Source organism: Hylobates moloch, unplaced genomic scaffold, assembly GCF_009828535.3.
Source record: "Hylobates moloch isolate HMO894 unplaced genomic scaffold, HMol_V3 SCAFFOLD_11, whole genome shotgun sequence".
Lineage (NCBI taxonomy): Eukaryota > Metazoa > Chordata > Mammalia > Primates > Hylobatidae > Hylobates > Hylobates moloch.
In genome coordinates, this window is record NW_026652286.1 from 101,210,993 (window position 1) to 101,229,602 (window position 18,610).

Sequence of the window (18,610 nt, forward strand, 5' to 3'; positions counted from 1 at the left end):
GAGTTCTGGCCAGCACAGAAGGGCAGTGTGAAAGGTAAGATCATTGCCAAACTGCCGACAACAAGTCCCGGTTTAGGAGATAAGGTGTCTTTACCCCTTCAGACCAATGCAAATAGAGAAATGGCTGCAGCCACACTGACAGCTCTGCTTCTGAAGTTGATGACCCCTGGAGAGTGGTCATTGGTCTCCAAGAGGAATCTCCTGATAAAAAAGCTAATGATCTCAGAAGAATGTGCAAAGGAATCTCAAAGAAAGACAGTCTCTATTGCCCTCTCTCATTCATACAAAGGCAGGGTTGAAGTAGAGTAGGAGGGAGTGGTGATTCCTGTGATAGGCACTAGAAACCGGGCAGGCAGGCCTTCCAGCTTAGGGAGGTGCTATAATCCACAAAGCTTCTGGCTAAGGTTAATGCAAAGAAGGGAGACAAGTGTCCCTCCTCAGCTCCTTGGCTGTATTTTCATAAACCCAATGATGTGACAACACAATGGGGGACACGCAGGACTCGGCTCCAGCAAGAGCAAAGCAATAAATGACTCAGTGCCCATGCTGAGGCCACCCATCCCAACCAAACTGTCTATTATTGTCCCAAACAATAGGACACCATGAGACCTGGAACAGACTCATATGAGTTAGGAAACATACAACTGGGTTTCTGAACTTCTTTTAATACCTAACCCTTTCGAAGTCACTAGCCAATAAAAACCACTGCAAAGAAGGGAGAAGAAGCTGCATAGAAAATCCCCAATTCACCCTCCAGTGACCTGACTGACCAAAAATGCAAGCCAGTCTCAAGTTACAGTATCTCGGTTTGCTGCCAATGCACACAGCCACTGGGGAAAGCACGCTCTTTGGGTACAACGTGCCAACTCAGAGGAGATGCCTCTCCACAGAGGGAAGCTGCCCTAAGACAAAAGAGATGGTCTCCTGCAAGGCAGCTCCAAATTGCATGGAGAAGCCGGTTTCGGGTCCTGCAGCCAGGCCTGAGAAAGAAGCCTGTAGAGAGGGCTCAGCACACTGAACATCTGTAGGAAGTGACCTCAGACTTCTCCCTCTTCCCTTCATCCACCTCCTGCCCCATCCCCCAAAAGGAGTTTTAACACATTATTACCACTGAAGTCCTGAGGATTTGGTGACTCACCAGGCTCACACATGGTTCCAATGAGCCCTTGACCATTACATGGTAGGGAAGCAGGAAAAACAAATGAAAGCAGTTGTAATTCGGCAGCGCCAGAGTTCAGACCTGCCAGACAAAAGGGATTGCAGGCATGTTCCCAAATTCGTTCAGGCACCTGACATGCACAAGCTATTTTTAATCACTGGATTTATTTCTTTCCTCCCTCCTCCACCATCCTCCACCTCAGCGAATGTTTCGAAGTCAGAGCAAAACCCAAATCAATTCCAGGTGTTCAGGGAAACCCAGAGAGGCTCTTCCGTTCCAGGATCCGAGCCAGAAAGCAGAACTGCCCCCTGGGTCCTGTAGCTAAATTTTCTCGCTCATTCCTTAGACTAGTTCAAATCTCCCACCCTAAACATTGGGCAAATGGCCTAAAATAGGAAATACATGAATGAATGTGTCCTGCTGGAAAGGCTTTTAAATATGTGTTCTTCTCTAGCAGCCTGGCAAGTGAAGGTACACAAACCAGGTCTCAAAGCCCCTCAGATGAAGCTCGCTTTCATTCTCTAGGATGCTCTACCCGCCATGCTATGAGGATTGAGTGGCCTATGTGTGAAAATGCCAAAGCTTAAGACATAGTAGGTGCTCAACAAATCATTGGCTACTTGATTATACTGAAAAGCATCTTATAAAATATAAAGACTTAAAACAAAAAGATTTTATTGGCCGGGCACGGTGGCTTATGTCTGTAATCCCAGCTCTCAGGGAGGCAAGAGGCGGGAGGATAGCTTGAGCCCAGGAGTTCAAGACCTGCCTGGGCAATATAGCGAGACCCCCGTTCTCCAGAAAAAGAAAAAAAAAAAAGACAAAAAAGATTTTATTTCCCAATGCTCACAGAAATATCAAGAAGGAATCTGGCAATTTCTCCAGGTACAAATAAGAGACCGAGAAAGTAAGAAAAACAAATGCAAAAATCAGATTCTGAGATATAAATGGAAATTGACATCCCTGAAACTGGCATTTTTTTCTAACAGAATAGACTAATTTCTTACCTATTCTGCATCCTCCAATCTGCGAAGGGGAAAATACTTTTTGCAGCAATAAGCATCTAAAATATGTTTGCCATGACACTTCAGAACTACATGAATCCAGTGCACCTAAGATGCTTTTTGGTTGCAAAAACATCCTAAGAGTTCCACCTTAGAATCAATATGGCAGAAAGCAAAAGTATAATTTTATGCTGAGAACTCTTTTCTATGTGTTTGGAATCTGCCAAAACCCAAGCTGCGTTTTAACTGTCATTTATGGGCCTCTACATTAATGACACTCAAGCAATTTAAAAGGAAGTTTTAGCTATTGAGGTTATGATTCCTGTGTACAAGGACCACCTCGATAGGGTACATTAAAGAATCATTTAAGCTTCTTAAATGATCATTTCAAGCCATTTACAAAGCACTTCACATGTTTCAAAGCATTTCCTGCATAGATAATTACACTTGACTCCCACCACATGACATATTTTACAGTTCCTAAATGTCCCAGAACAGTGTGACTTCTTTATCATGAAAAACACAGAGCCATGGTCTCTACATTACTCAGGAGGAAAGAATGAGTTGGGCTCTTTCGTCTCCATGGCTTTGCAGAGAACCACATTGCATCCTATTGGCTCTTCCCAAATCTTACACTTCTGAATGAGGAAAACTCCTGCCCTGCCTTCACTAAAATTCTCAAGACAGGATCATAAGGCTTTTGGTACCAATATGACATAGGATAACCCCACCCAGGAAGACAATGGAGAATATCTGACAACTACATCTTGCTATAATCCCAGCTTCCACTACTTCTGGTTTACATAACAGCCTTTGAGGCTCTGAGATCTTGCAGATGCTGGTGAATTGGGCTAACCAATTTATTTTAATTTCACTTAACTCCCACCTATAATTATCATTCCTGCTATTTGAACAGAACTGTATCTATTAGAAAGTGTTTTCTTGAATATTCTCGTATGATTTTTCAAAACAAGCACATGTAGTATTATTTTTATCATGTAGGTGAGGAAACTGAGGCTCACAAAGGTTTCTTAAGTGACTTAACTAAGATTATCAAACCAGTAAAGTGATATAACAAGGATTCAATCCCACATCTTCAGACATGAAAACCAGGTGTTTTCTCCCTGCACCTATTCACAGAATTAAAAGCAAATGAGGCAAAAATGATGGGGCATGATTACATCTCTTTTTTCATTTTCTCCAACATTTTCATTCTAGAAAAAGCTCTTTTTGGAGCAGGGGGAACCTCAATCCCTGAGACTCTCTACCGACAGCAGGCTCCATTGCACATCCTACCCAGAACTGGCCTGGTCAAACCTCGGCTCGGGGCCCACTTGGCACTTGGTGGGGGGGTAAAACAGGCATCGGGAGAGTGGCTCTGAGAATCACCAAGAAGGCCAGGCTGGGCAAGGTGTACGATGAGGAGTTTTCTCCATGGGCAAAGGAAAAATCTGGGCAAACAAATGGAGTGGAGCCCGTTTATTTAGGCTGGAAGAGGTAAAGTTTTTCTGCACTTTTGAACTGTTTTCTCAATGCCTGCCTCTCCCTCCCACGCAGGAAACAAACACAGAGACAGGCCTCTTCCAGTGAGGGCTTCAGTCGTTCAAAGTTATCCTGGGAAGGGCAGAAGGAAGAAAGGCTTAGAGAAAGGAAGAAGGAACGGGGGCTGGGAAGGTGGTGCAGTGGCCATGGGGGTAGCCGCCAAGGGAGAAGGCTGGAGCTGGGAGCAGACAGAGGAGAAGAGCTGGCCAAGAAGGGAGGAGAGAGGGAAGAAAGGAGGAAGCAGAGAAAGGGAATATTGGAAAATTGTAAACCAGAATAAAGAAACAGAATGCAGAGTGGCAATGGCCTGGGAAGAGGCAACGACCGACTCCCAATTAATGATGTTCAGAAAGCAACATTTTTTCATCACTTTTGAAAGGAAATTCTCTCTCAACTTTCTTATTTATTTATACATTATATAAATACATTTTTAAACCAAAAAAGGACCGTTTTTCCAATGGGAAAAAGTCTTGTTTGAGATGAAAGCCAGTCTTCAAAAACTTCTTAGAGGAAGCTGAAACCCCACATGTCTTGGTGCTACAGAAAGAAAAACAAAGTGGACATTCTTCCTGCGTTCTAAGGCTTTTTTATGCAGATGTGTTTTTCTTTTAATAAATAAATCTGGACAGAGAAGGAAAAAGCATACTCATACACATTCACACAGTGCAACTGTCTGTTTTCAACCCAGGGAAACCACAATGAAAAATAAGAATACGCAAGTCCATTTTCCCAGTACAGCAGACAAAGATTCTCAATATGGCAGCCACAGGCACTGAAGCAATACAGTATGCGTGCAAACCCTGCCCCAGCTTCCAGATCCACAGAGGAGTACTTGATGATGAGTGGTCATCAGGGGCAGGGCAGGACCTGAAAAACGACCACCATACTTCCCCAGAAGTCTTCTCACTTAAGACATTTGGTTGCCCCATCCTTTTTGAGCTAACACAATTTCACTTATAAGCCAAAATGATTATTTAAAAATGATTACACACAATGAGTTTAAATCGTTTTATGAGTTCTATCAATCGGCCCTTGCTTTGCTGGTTGAGAGATCAGCAGCACAAAGCGAATCTGTCCTTATCTGGCAGCTTTTCCCCTGCTTTCTTCCTCCTATCATCACTTCCATCCAGGTTTCCAAACTCCTTGGTTCCTTCAACCATTCATGTTGGCATGGTTTTTGGCCACTCCCCTCACTCCACCTAGAAGCATTCCTCTCAACCTACGTTCCTGAAGAGCATCATAAGCGTTCATAGGTGAACATCGTGCTTCTCAGAAGTTAAATGGGAACAATGAGATGATCATCGTACTCCATAAGCTTTGACTGGTGCAGACTAAGACAACATTGATCTAACAGCCTAACTACAAAAGCCACTCAAAGGACATTGCCAGGACCTCTCCATAGAAACTGACACTGAACCAGTTCTGTACCTATTGACTGAATTTTATTAACTTCATGATAGGGCTTCACATTTATCCATATTAACTTCACTTTGTTTCGATCCATGTTTCTAAGAACTTTTTTATACCTTGAATCTGTGCTCGTCCTATTAGCTGTCATTCTCAGCTTCGTACCATCTGCAATGCACTAAGTGTGCTTTCTGCATCTTTCTCTATTCTAAGCCCCTAATAAAAATGTTGAAAAGGCAACCAGCAAGTACTGATCCCCATAACATAATGTCAGAGACCATGCATTACTCTGACACTGACACATTAATCAAGACCCGTTGGGTATAGTTGCTCAACCAGTTACAAATCCTCCTGACTTTACTATCATTAGATCCACGTATCTTTGTCTCGACCACAAATATATCATGGAAAGACTCAGACAAAAGCATTACTGGAATCAAAATATGAGGTTACAATATTCAGCTGGTCTCCCAGTTGTGGAGCCAGTTCTCCCATCGAGTTTCTAAGCATCTGGCAAGTGCAAAGGTGGCTGATAGTGCAAATGGCTGAGCTGGAATTCAGACCCCTGTACAGTGAAATAAAGAAAGACAGAGAAAGGGGGTGGGGTGGAGACAGGCAGAGAGAAAGAGAGCTGTAGCCACAGCATTGCTTTGCTTCTAGAAACAATGGGCAGTTAGAGAACAATGGCTACAGACAAAGTCTTGGTCTATTTTTATCTGCCACTGTTAGTCCCAGACAGGAGGAACTGGAAGTCTGCCCCGTATGCACAGCTCCAACTGGACCCAAGTTGGGAGGAAGATGAGGTCACCAAGAAAGCTGCCTGCTTAGAAATGGGCTTCTTTTTTCTTCGTATAGTTGCTTCTTAGCCTAAAGGTTCTCTTAAGCTTGCTTGCCTTCTGCTAAAATACAGCCACTGCTGAGAAGGGAGAGATGAGAAAAGTAACTGCTGCTCTGCCCAGCCCAAAGCAATTAAGGCCTCTCTTTACAGAGGTTGCAGAAAGGTGGGAATGCCAAGGAAAAAATAACCAATCAATGGAGGTCAACTCTGGTTTCTGCAACAACAGTCTTATTAGGTCTGTTAATTATACATGTTTAGGAGCACTATAAAGGAGTTTTTCCCTGGGAAAGTTCCCTCCTCATTTCTATGGAGACAAATAAAGAGGACAAGAGCTGAAATTCACAGATATGTATGCATTACATCTCAGGGACAATCTCTTCTTCCCTTTATTTCAGCCCCTTTCTGATGGTATCTCTATTTTCTGGAATTTCGTCTTTTGCTCTAACACGGCTTTGGAGAGATAATCAATTTTAATCCTTCCCAAACTGTGTTACTTGTATCCTTAATCCTCCTATAGGCTTACCAAAAAGAGCCACCAGTAGATTAGCCTGTGACAGACACCAAACTGAACATGAGGAGAGCCTGGGCTGGGGAGGAAGGCACCGGGAGGGAGGCACAGGCTGTGAGCCCCTGCAGGCATCTCCTCCTGCACGCCTTCATTGTGAGTTTCCGCCCACAGCCCTTAGCATTAGTGCGCAACCAACAGTAAGCAACTGCACCCTCTGGATCCAGTCCAACCTTATAGCCTTAAGAATCCCACGTGCAAAGCTGGAATCTCCCAGAGGCAAGAAATTCAGGGCTCAACAAAGAGATCCCCTGAGCAGTAACTTCAGATTTCCACTCATGCCTCAAGTTCCTGTCACTAACTTTCCACCTTGTTCCTGGAAAACCAACACGTAAGGAGATATAAAAATCTAAATAAGATTTTTTTTTTTTCCTCTTTTTCCTTTACATAGCTTAAGATATTTTATAGACAATATCCCAGATAATGTCAACCCATTGGGAGGGAACTAGTAGCAAACACTTAAATGTTTTATAACTTAAAATTTTAAGCACGGAGCAGGCACATGCTGGATACTGCTAGGGCCAAGGAACCCTAGGAGCCAAGAAATGGTTAAAAGGGATGCATCATGTTCCTTCCCCAGCCCCACATGCTCTTCATCAACTTCAGAAGTGTGTCAAGATGCTCAGGGTCCAGACCATCTGGAGGGTGCGCTCATAAACTTGAACTACCAGGACAACAGATAATGTGCACAAACCCATAACAAGCAAACATACTAGTACATCTTTCATGCTACACAAATGGTGGAGACTGAAATTCAGATGAAGCATTTGACCACCTAAAATAGACCAAACTGTGAAGATCTAAGTGGGTGCATAGGTCACCTGACCTGGTACGGTACTTCATTCAAACACTGCTTCCTTGACTCCTCCCCTATCCCTTGCTCCCAACAGACTAATTATTCCCTTCTCTAAGGGCCCTGCTGAATCATCCCAGTGTAATTCACAAGAGCCACATGGGAACCACATGGTAGGAGTCAGGAGAAGGCAGAGAGACACACATTCTTACCCTAAAGCAAGGCTGACATCAGAGAAGATGCAGAAACCCCCACGCTGAGCATGTTGGTAAGCACATGAGACGGCCGTCCCTCTGCCTATCACAGGCTCCAAAAAAATACCAGCATGCCAGCTAAACACACCAAAAACCGATGGTGCCGCCCCAACATGGCACATCTCACGGAATTCAGGCCCCACACAGTGCAGTAAATCTAAATATATGCCCCTAACGAGGAGTGTGAAATACTGAGACTTCGGGGATTTAGGCAATAATTGTGGGGACCCAGCTGAAGTTTCCTGCACTGAAAAGGAGGGGCCTAGAGAGATAAGCTTCGAAGGGAGCATGCTTACGCTCCCTAAACCATTAGGCTCACTGCTAAACCTACCATGCGAGCTTACCCCAAGGTTTGTGTAGACCTACCTAATCTATAATTTTGGCCTCTATGTCTCTTCGGCTTTGGCCTTTTTTATGGCCTGGAGCAATAACTATCAGCCCGAGTCCTCTCCTGGTGTGTTCACACATTTCCCTGACTCTGTCCCTCTATCCCACCCTCACTATAGCTATAGGATGCATAAAGCCTTATCCAGGACCAAAAAGCAGAAAAAAGGAATTTACAGAATTTGCTATAAAACTTTAACAACTCCCTGGAGGGATGTTCTCTTTCCTTGCAACCAGACGTAGTTATAAAATGAATGAAAAGTGCAGAGAAGGAGGAGCCAAGCTCTTCCATTGGTCAGGGGTCTTACATTATTCCTGGAATACAGAATTAGAAGAGGCTTTCGATGTCATCTAGTTCAAACCTTTTCTTTTACTGGTGGGTAAAATGAAGCTCAAGGTGACATCATCTTGCCTTAAGTCACTGGTTACTAATTCTAGAACTCTTGGCTCCCTCTCAGGATTTTTTTTTTTCCTCTACACCATTGCTGTTGACTTACAACAGTGGACTGGGAGGGAGAGGCTTTCTCCTATATCTTCACTACCATCAAGTCCTGGTTCATCATTCTGGGTTAACACTACTCCTCTCCACATTATTAAGAATCACAGAGGAATGAGCCATCCAAAGATCTAATAAATATGATGGGATTTTATAAATTCATGATGCTATCCACTCCTATTTCAGGTTATAAGTCTGGAATACTAATGGTCAGACTCTGAGGTGGAAAAGCTTCCTCCTAGCAAAGATCTCTGTTGCATACCAGGGATATTAAGCAAGCAGTTTTCAACAGTCAGTTCCAATAGCATGACACCATGGTGTCTGATGGCCCCGAAATTTGAGGGTGCTATTCCTGTCAATCCAGAAAGAGTGAAGACTGAAGTTAACTTCAGTGATCTATGAACCTTTATCTAAAAAGCACTGAAAGGCAGAGTGCCTCATATCATTTAAAGGTTTTACACCACTACCCTTCTAGCACTGCTAGTATTCCAAATAGGGTCACTGAGCCATGGTGATAGGGTTGAGGGAATACAACAAACCCCACTGACAAAGCCAGAACTTAATATCGGGGCACTGGCCAGTAAGTTGAATCTGATCTATCTAAGTAATGAAGCTATCTGTTGATCCCCAGAAAGGCCATGGCCTGAAGCAATACAAGCAGCTCTAGTTGTGAAGGCAAATGCAGTCGGAATGCGGAGACCTAAGGGTTCCAGGAAAGATCCACCTTATTGTGATCTCTTCTAGACCCCACAGATTTTTTTTCCTCTCCTTCCCAATGGGCGTCTCTTTCATGGCCCCAAACACCCAGTCTTCAGCATTCTATTGTTCCTGCTGCTGCCCCAGAGTCTCGCCCACACGGACCCAGGGCAGACAGCCTCAGACGCCTCTCCCAGTAGCAAGCCCAAGAGGGTGGTAAGTCGCCAGGCAGACCCAATCTCCAGATCAATGGGCGAGACCAACCAATGGGTGGCGAGCAGAGAAAAAGTGATCAATGCAAAAGGCGGAGGGAGCTGAAGCCACTCTCCATCTGCCTGGGTAGGTGAGAAAGGGAGAGACTGGGATGTGCAGCCCTCATCCGCTGCTAATAAATGGCTCTGCCTCATCAGGAAGCCATTAGGAAATTGCAGCCACCACAGCCCCAAGCTCCCCGGACTGAACTGTCTGCATGCATCTGGTGAAAGCGCTCATTATCTCTGTCCAGACGACACTAGCTCACTACACAGTGGAGCCTAACCAATGAACCCGCAGAATAAACCTTGGGCTTGAGTGGTGAGGAAGGAGGGAACGAAAAAATCTCTTGAGATTGGGGAGATGCAGCGCTCCCCCAGGTGTGTGCTCCAAGCTCCAGATCAGGAATACGGGCCCGTCTCCTCACATCCCAGCTGGACAGCATTCTTTTATTCAGAAAGAGCTACTGACTGCTCATGACCATGGGGCTTCCTTTGGGAGTGATGAAAACATTCTGGAATTAGACGTTGATGATGATTGCACAACTCTGTGAATGTACTAGAATGCACTGACATGTACACTTTAAGATGGTAAATTTTATGTTATATCAATTATATCTCAATTTTTAAAAAAGTAAATGTTAGAGGGAAAAAGAGCTACCGGCCCACTGCTGTGAGCCCAACAATGAATACCTTGGTGATGAGCACCACAGATCCCTCAGGCAGAGTTTCCCTCTAGTGGGAGAAGCAAACACCGCCTAAGTACACAAGCAACAGCTAAATGCTCACAACACACGACGAGTGCCGGGATCACGGCTGAAGCGGAAGGTTTTGCAATGCAGACTGAGTGAACTGGCGGGGTCCAGAAGCACTAGGGGAGGGGGCAGGAAGGAGTGCACGTAAGATGTCCTGGGTGTAGGGTGTGAGGGACAGAAGGCGGGCAAGGTGTCCAGGATGGCGCCCCTGGCAGTTGGTGGCATTACTGAAAGGGAAGACGAGAGGATGAGATCTCCCACAGCCACCTCCGCCACCTGGAAATCTTTGTGAGATGGAAGCCCTGCGATGCTCACTGGGAGACCGACCGTGGGAGAGGCTGGGCACGGGCCATTTCCAGACGCAGACACCTGGTATCTGCAACTTCTGGGACTACTTATGTGAGGACTAAAGAGGAAGGGCCACAGGTTCTAGGAGACAAACAAAATCCCTCAAGTTCCCTACCCTAAAGATGCTCCCAGAAAAGGTTGCCGAGTGCTCTTTTAAAGTGATATGTGCATCTTTATACTTACATGCATAAGATTCCCAGGGGGAAGAAGTCTCCATCAGACAGGGCTCTTTCCCCCTCCAGTCCCTGGGCGGGGAGACAGAGGAAAAGCTGATAGGGCGGTGGGGTGTGGGGGCGGTGAAGGCTCACTGCACAGGAACTAAGGAAGGTGCAGTCACAATACTGTGATGCCAGGGATCTTTTTGGGAAATTCTTTTCCAAAAGGGATCATGAATTTTGGCCCCTGGAATGCCCCAGAGCACCTCTGATTGGTTCCCTGGCCCTGACTCAGATCGAGCCGGGCTCCACCCTCCATGAGTAAATAAATGCAGGGAGGAATGGAGGGAGGGAGAGGGAAGGAGAGGGAGCGGAGTGGGCAGACAGGAACCAGAAGGCCAGCGCTGGTTCAGGGAACACACCAGATGAGATTTCAGCGACGGGTGGTGTGGCAGAATTCAAGACATAATTCTCTGAGCCTTACACACCACTCCAGTTGGGATCCAGCCCTGCCTTGGCAGCCAGCTCAGTGCTGCTTTATAATATACTGAATTAGTCACTGGATTAGCAAGCACATTTACACACAGTGGCGCACAGCTGTTTAAAGACGCAGGATCCCCTTTTCTAGGTGCCAGATTCTGGCTATAAATCAACCATTGCAATCAGCAACCAGCAAACCCCAGAGGTGCATGGTTCCTGCAGACATCTTCCTTAGGGGAAGCCTGCTAGAACTGGGATGGCCATTTTCTGGGGACAGGAGGGACAGCTGTGGCGAAGAAGGAAAAGTCGGTGGGCTTTTTCTGTCTTGAATCTTATTATCTTCAGGGGGCTGCCAGGTCCTCACTGACCTGGACCTTCCTGGCAGCAGCCTAGCTCAGGAAATGACACCTGGGAGAACGGGAGTTCTAATCCTGTCTGGCTGTATTATCAGGTATAGAGTTTTTCTCCTAAACCTTGAATGGCTAGGTCACCTCCCAGAAAAGAAAAGACTCCAGGGCAGAGAGGACAGTACTTCAGCAATTAAAATAATTTTAAATCCTGATAACATCAATTCCAAAAACTGCCTTGTTGAAGTGGCAAGGGCAATGTATAAAATAATGCTTTAGAGTTGGAATCATAACTCAAGCCCTAACTCACGTTTGGTAAGAATGCGTGAGAGGCATTTGAAAATAATTGAACTGGCCACAGGGACGGCTCTGGCCCACTTGGTTATGGAGGTGTCAAGTGGAAAATTTTCTGTAACCAGGTTAACAGTAACCACAGTTTTAACAACCGCTGAAGTAATAACAGCGACAGCGGCAATGAACTTTTGTACAGAATTTAGTGACCTACAAGATAATGGTTTATTGAGCTCCTGTGGCAATGAAAAAGTATAAAAGTTTTCACAGGAATTATCTCTAATCCTAACAGCCCTGAAAGCTCTTTATTATTATCTCCTTTGTAAGGATCAGAAAAGAAAGGTTTATAGAAGTTAAATCATTTGTCTAAGGAAAAATTAGTAAAGATCAAGCCTGAATTCAAACCCAGGGCTGTCTTACCTCAAAACTCTGCTCTTTCAAGACACGCTGCTGCCTCCAGTGAGGAATATTATTATAACCAACGTACTAAAAGGGAGGCTGTATGATTCAGGGACTCAATTACTTACTATCAAGCACCCTAAATGTAAATCCCTCTCCTTTTGTCTTAGAGGGCTTAGGTACCCAAAGATTTGAAATAGAGTTTATCTAAACTCTGTGTCGTAAGATCATGGTAAAAAGCCTGTGGCATAAATAAATCCACCTGACAAACATAAGAACCAAGAACCAATTACTAAATAAGGCAAATTTCATTTAGGCTCCTCTAGAACAGGAATTTAGAGAAGATTCGTAAAGAGATTTGTGACTAGCTCGTGTAGGCGGAGCCTAGTGTGTATTCTGTGCCAGCTTTCGGAAATTCAAGTATTACTTCCTTAGAACTTGTTTTCCCATAAAAACACTGAAAATATTTTCTTACAAGGCAAGGCAGTTGGGGGCAACTGAAGACTTGCATCATCTTTGCTCATCACTCTCTGCCTGCACCATGCCACCAGGCGGACATTTTGATCAAAGCCAGGAGAAACCAGCAGCAAGTCACCCAGGGCCCAATCTCATTAAAAAAACTAAATCGCTGTTCGGTTCACCCAGCACCCCAGATCCTTCGGAGACTTTGCAGTCAGCCTGAAATTTCAAAGTTCTTTCATCAGATCATCCATTACAGAAGACGATGGGTGGAAGGCATGGAAAAGCCACAAAGCTCCCTGCAAGAGACACCTTCAGAAATCTAGAAATAGATTCTTTATTTTTAAAAATCTCCAATTGAATCAGAGGTTAACATCATGTCCACCGTGGAGATGCTGATTCATTCTGTGTGTGTGTTTACTTTTCTACAAATGTCCCTCTTGCATCAAGTAGCTCCAAGCCCTAGGCTTGTGCCTCTGAACATCCCCTCCCTGGAGAATTCTCAAGCTGGGGTGGAGCTCTCCCTTCATTCCTCAATTGTCCAGTCTGGAAAGTGGGGGCCAAAGCACCAATTCTGTACACAAGTTTAGTAAATTTGGCTAGCCACCTTTCATGTGTCTACTTTGGATTTGAAAATGCACCATGGAAATCACGTGAAATGTTTGGTTTTTTTTTTACTTTCCCGCTACTAACACATCCCAATGGTAGATATGTATAAGTGAAATGAGTGCGTTCTTCCTACCCTTATAATGACAAGCCTGACAGAGAACACATCACACAGAAGAATGTGCCAAGAATCAAGCCCTCTTAGAAGAATGTTAGAAAGTTTTCTCTCCAAATGGATTCTGTCTAAGTAGGTAGGCCTTGGCACCTAGAAAGGTCTAAGATCAAATTTATGACTTGAAAACTCTATGGCTTTGGGCAAATTATCTGAACTTAAGTCTGGACTCAATTTCTTATCTACAAAATGGGAATTAAGGCATCAACCTCAAAGCATTGTTTAAAGAATGTGATTATGTATTTCTGTAAAGCACATTGCAAAGTATCTGACACATAGTAGGTACCCTGTGAATATTAGCTTCACTTCTCTCACTCCTCCAACTGAACTGCAGTTATGTAAACAAAAAAAAGCATCCAGCAGTTTTGAAGAATGTTTGGTTTCCATTAGGAGGCAAGGGAGGTGTAAGATTGAACCCTTGATCTTATATGAAATCAAGGATGCATTTCCTGTACACACACACATGAGTCATCCTTGGGGAGCTCATATGTATTTAGCATCCCCGCTCCGTATCGTATCTCCCACTAATTTAATAACACTCCTTGAATCACCAAAGACTCCACAGTACTTTCTAAATGTGAACTCATTAACTTTCCCACTCTCTCTCAAAGAAAGGCAGCTCACTCACTAGGAGCATCCTTCTTGGAGAAGAATACAAAGATAATGCAGACATGTGTCCATATCTGGTGGCTTAAAGTAAAGCCAGACTTGGGTATCCTGATTCTCACATCAGGCAACAGAAGGTAATAAGATGACCACCTATGCCACCCTGCCCAGATAACAGCAGAGAAAATACTCAAACCAGGCAAAGCTAAGACCAAAGACCCCTTAGGCCTGACCCAAAACTATTGGTACATGGAGGGCACCAAGCCATAGTGCTGAACCCCAATTTGAGGAGGAGACACACTGCATGACCTCACTAGGATTTGCTTTACAAGATAAAATTTTCCTGGCAAGCATTAAAGTTAGTGCCCATATTCAAAACAGCAAACTTAAAACTATTATCTTCGTTCTCGCTGTAATCAGGTGTACCACCCAACTTCCCATCCCTACCTCCTCTTCCCTAGTAATCCAGAGGTACTCAAGGTCACTACTGGCTACTTAAGGTTTACACCCACTCCCAAGGAAACACCAGCAACCAAAAGAATACTTCCCAGATGAAAAACCTGTCATTTGACCTTAGAATGCTCTGGCTCCCATAATGACCAAAATAAGGTCCAGCCAGAGGGGCTTACGTTTTTTGGTAAGGAACAACACATAGTTTTAGAGAGATAATCTGATATAACTCTGCTAAGCTCTCAGTGTCTATGCATGGTGCCACAGCAAACACCCTATGTCCCAAATGGAAACTAGCAGGGTGAAAAAATTGTTCAACTAAGATGACATTAATCTCTGTGTGCCTCCTTGGTACAGTTCTTTTCCATAACATGCAGCTTAAGATTCAAAGATTTTTTTCATTTTGTTTTGTTTTTACTGAAGCATTCCTCCAGCTACCTGAAGCTCTCACTGATTAAAATAGACCTCCTTTACTAAAAGGGGTAAACTGAGGCACAGAAGAACAAAGCAATGTGCCTCATAGTTCAGAATAGGTAAACAAAAAATTGGACATCTATTATTTTCAAATCTCTTTAGATTAAAAGAAAAAAAAATGTATTTCTCAAAGTCCAAAGTCAACCTTCTCCAAAGGGAAACTGCATGTCTGTCTAGTAACCTATAGGATCATTCACACTATTTTTTTCCTTGAGAAGGAACTAACTTTCCAGCCTACCAACAATTTTGCCAGTGCCTTGGAATCATGGATATCTGCACAACCTTTCCAGAGCCTATGTCATCGTGATCTGTTCAACCTGCTCCAAGCTCAGTAATCATAGTAATCTGTGCATAGTGACCAGTGCTCCCTGCTCAAAGCTCAATAATCAGCCAGCTATGTGGGACTTGTCATAGATGCATAAAATATGTGGGTGAAATCTACCTCCACCAAAAGAGAAGAGAATGCCTTGTTGACACTTTGATCTCAAGCTAACGTTTATTAGTAACATTATTATTATATTTAAGTGAATGTACTAGACACTCATCGAATCAAAGAAATGTTTAAAATGCATGTGGCTGAACTCAAATGTCAGGGGATTTGGAGAAACTGACTGGAGCTTCATGTTCTAACTCTCCGCTTATTTGCCCTGGAACCTTGGGAGGGTAACTTGGCATCGGTGCACTGCACTTTCCTTATTTGTAAAATATTAGTAACTCTAAGGATTACCATGAGCTCAAATGTGGTGAAGTCACATGGCAAACGGTAAAATGCTACCAGATATAGCCAAATATTAAGGTGAACTAGCAAACAATATGCACAAACGGACCTTAGTATTTCCCCCAAATTCCACAAACACCCAAATATTTCTGAGAATTCTGAAAACAACAGACATGGAATTTTCAAGTTAGCTACAGCTGGGTTTGAATCTAAACTCCTCCACTCAGCAGCTTTGCAACCTTGGGCAAGTCATTTAATTTCAGTTTCTTCATCTATGAAATGGCAATAATAATGCTTCACTATTGGGGCAAAATAATGAGGATACTGGCACAAAGTTCGCACCCAGTAGCTGTTAGAAAATAAACAGAACACGAGGAAAAAAGAAAAGATGGGTGGAGATGAGAAGTGCTTACACAAGCACCAGTAGATAAACTCTACGCTGTCATCAATGATCGTTTTCCTTGTTTTTCCCCCAAAAACTGGCATGCTGAACTTAGGTCCCTGCTTTGGAAAGAGAAGGGTAACTGTGACAGACCTTTCTCAAAATGTAGAAATAACATCAATCAGATGAGACTTCAGATAACACCCATGTGCGGGCACCGCTCTTCCACCGCCGCCACACTCCAGTGCACATTTGTAGCTTCCGGGGTGGCTGGGGAAGCCGAGGCAGGTGGTTTCTTGTCCACCTCCAACTCTGCCAAGCAGCCTGTGCCCAGCAAAGGGTCAGCCAGTGGCTGCCCACAGAAGGGCCACACCATTCTGTGGGCACCCAAAGCACGCAAGCCTGGCCCTTCCCTCTGTGCAAACAGCAGGCCAGGGCCCTGACTCACTGGGCCTGTCAGGAAGAGGCGCTGCCGTGGCTAACAGCAGAATGCATTCTCAAGGCAGGAGGGACTGTTTCTGACCAGAGCAGCCTATCAAGAAGAGACAGATTGGATGAAATAAGCTCATCACTCAGCCCACAGACTCGGCCTGCGGAAGCAGCTGGACTAGCTGCTTCACCTACTGAACCCTTGACTTACATCTCCCTCCTCCAGGTGAGAACCTGCACTGGAGCTGCCTTCCGCTGCAACTGCAGCAAAGGCTCATGGAAAAGGGAAGCTGAAAGGAAGACCATGAGGAAGGCATGACTCTTGGCTCAGTGCTACCCAAGACAACATGCCTCCATTTCCCCAATGGTAAGCTAGGCTGGCAACAATTTCTCACATCTCTCTTTCTCTGTGGAAGTAGCCCTTTACCAAAGCACCCAAAATTCCTCAATGATTAAGTTGTTATTGACAGAATTTGGGGATTAGGACGCAAATCCCCACGTTGCCTACCTCTTGAATGGCAGTCTACACTCTCTTCAAGCCTTGGCCGTTTTAAATGTTACCTAAAGTCATAAGATGTCAGTGTTAGGAGAAATCTGACAGGTCATCATTCCAATGAATTTATTTGACTGATGAAGAAAATGAGGTGCATAAAAATGCAATAACTTGCCTAAGGTCACACAGACAGACACGGATGCAGAGCTGTGGCTGGAGACCAACACTCCGGACTGTCCAGCCCACATTCTCCCCACAGAGTGGACACTGTTTATTTCATACATAATATTTATTCCTATTGGTAAGGAACAAATATGGTAAGGTCTTCCTTATCATCTGTGAATCTTCATTGCATTCTGTGCATTTATTTTGTGTCTTAATGATGTCAGACAACTGATGCATAAGGTATGGAATTAACTTAAATTTTTGGCAAAAGATATCAAATAGGAGAAATGTATAGGTACTAGAAGTATTAAAGTCAGTTACATGGAAACTCTTTCACTGAAAATTTCCTGTGATAAATTTCCTAAAGGGTATTTCAAAATCAGACTTCGGCGGGGGCAGTGGCTCATGCCTGTAATCCCAACATTTTAGGAGGCCAAGGTGGAAAGATTGTTCGAGGCCAGGAGTTTAAGACCAGCCTGGGCAACATAGCGAGACCTCATTTCTACAAAAAATAAAAAGAAAATCAGACTCAACAACACATTTTTATTCTGAACATGAATGATACTAATGCATCACCCAACTCTAAACGCATCACACAACTCTAATTGCACACAAAAAAAGTAATTAATTGAGAACAGGTATAATACCTGGCACATAGTGGGAGACCCTAGATACTTCAAAAAACCCATATCTACAAACACTCACCAGGCTTAGAAGATTCCTGTGCCTGACCGAGGTTATTTTCCATTTGTACCTTGAAAATATGTACCTGGTCGATTTTGTCATCTTCTCTGAGGTTTAACGCTTATTCTGATAAACTGATACAGAGGTTTTAACAACAGTATGAGTGGGAGGGAAAGTAACCAAAAAAAAAAAAAATTACCTATCTCATAAGCTTACTCAATAACTCTGCTCTGCCCTTAAATATCCCTACTTTCAAAGGCAAAATTCATCCTGAGGTTCAAAACGGTCTTTGGGTCCTGGCCTCCTACTTCCTTCCTTCATCCCTTTCTACAAGTAAGTTTTTTTCCTTCATGTTTATCTAAGCATCTCTTTCATTCCAAACTTGCAGCATTCTTCCCACGCTGTTCTCTATATGGAAAATAATCCTTCCCTGTTCTTACACCTCCTTCAAATGCTTCAGAAGTGCCCCTGTTTCCCATGAAGCTGACCTATGAAACTAATTTAACACTGTTGCAAGAGAGAGCTTAACAGACACAGAAAATACAAACAATCATTGATCCGCACATATTTTCATAAATGTAAACACTGGTCCTCCTGCATTTTTTGCCATGGAAGCACCTGGAACCCAGGGAAGACTTCATCTGAGTTGTCCTGACCACCCACCCACCCATGAGGGATTTAAAGTATTCAGAAACGACCACAGGCAAGGAGTAGAAACAACAGACCCAAAACTGTCCATGGGGCCACCTGAGCCTGGAATTCCTAACCAGGTGTAATGCTTGGCCCAGACGGAGGCTTTTCCAAAAAT

At 44.0% G+C, this 18,610-nt stretch overlaps 1 protein-coding gene across 4 annotated transcripts in view; it reads right to left on the reverse strand.

The window, feature by feature from the left end:
• ETS1 (ETS proto-oncogene 1, transcription factor) overlaps positions 1–18,610 on the reverse strand; it is a 128,957-nt gene that overhangs the window by 37,586 nt on the left and 72,761 nt on the right. Inside the window, exon 1 of one of the 4 annotated variants that reach the window (XM_032167872.1) lies at positions 1,139–1,174. The exons of the other annotated variants lie outside the window; for them this stretch is intronic. Coding sequence (XP_032023763.1) covers positions 1,139–1,151 — 13 coding nt within the window. The 5' untranslated portion in view covers positions 1,152–1,174. Of the gene's footprint in view, positions 1–1,138; positions 1,175–18,610 lie in introns of those variants that run through there. 4 annotated transcript variants of the gene reach the window in all.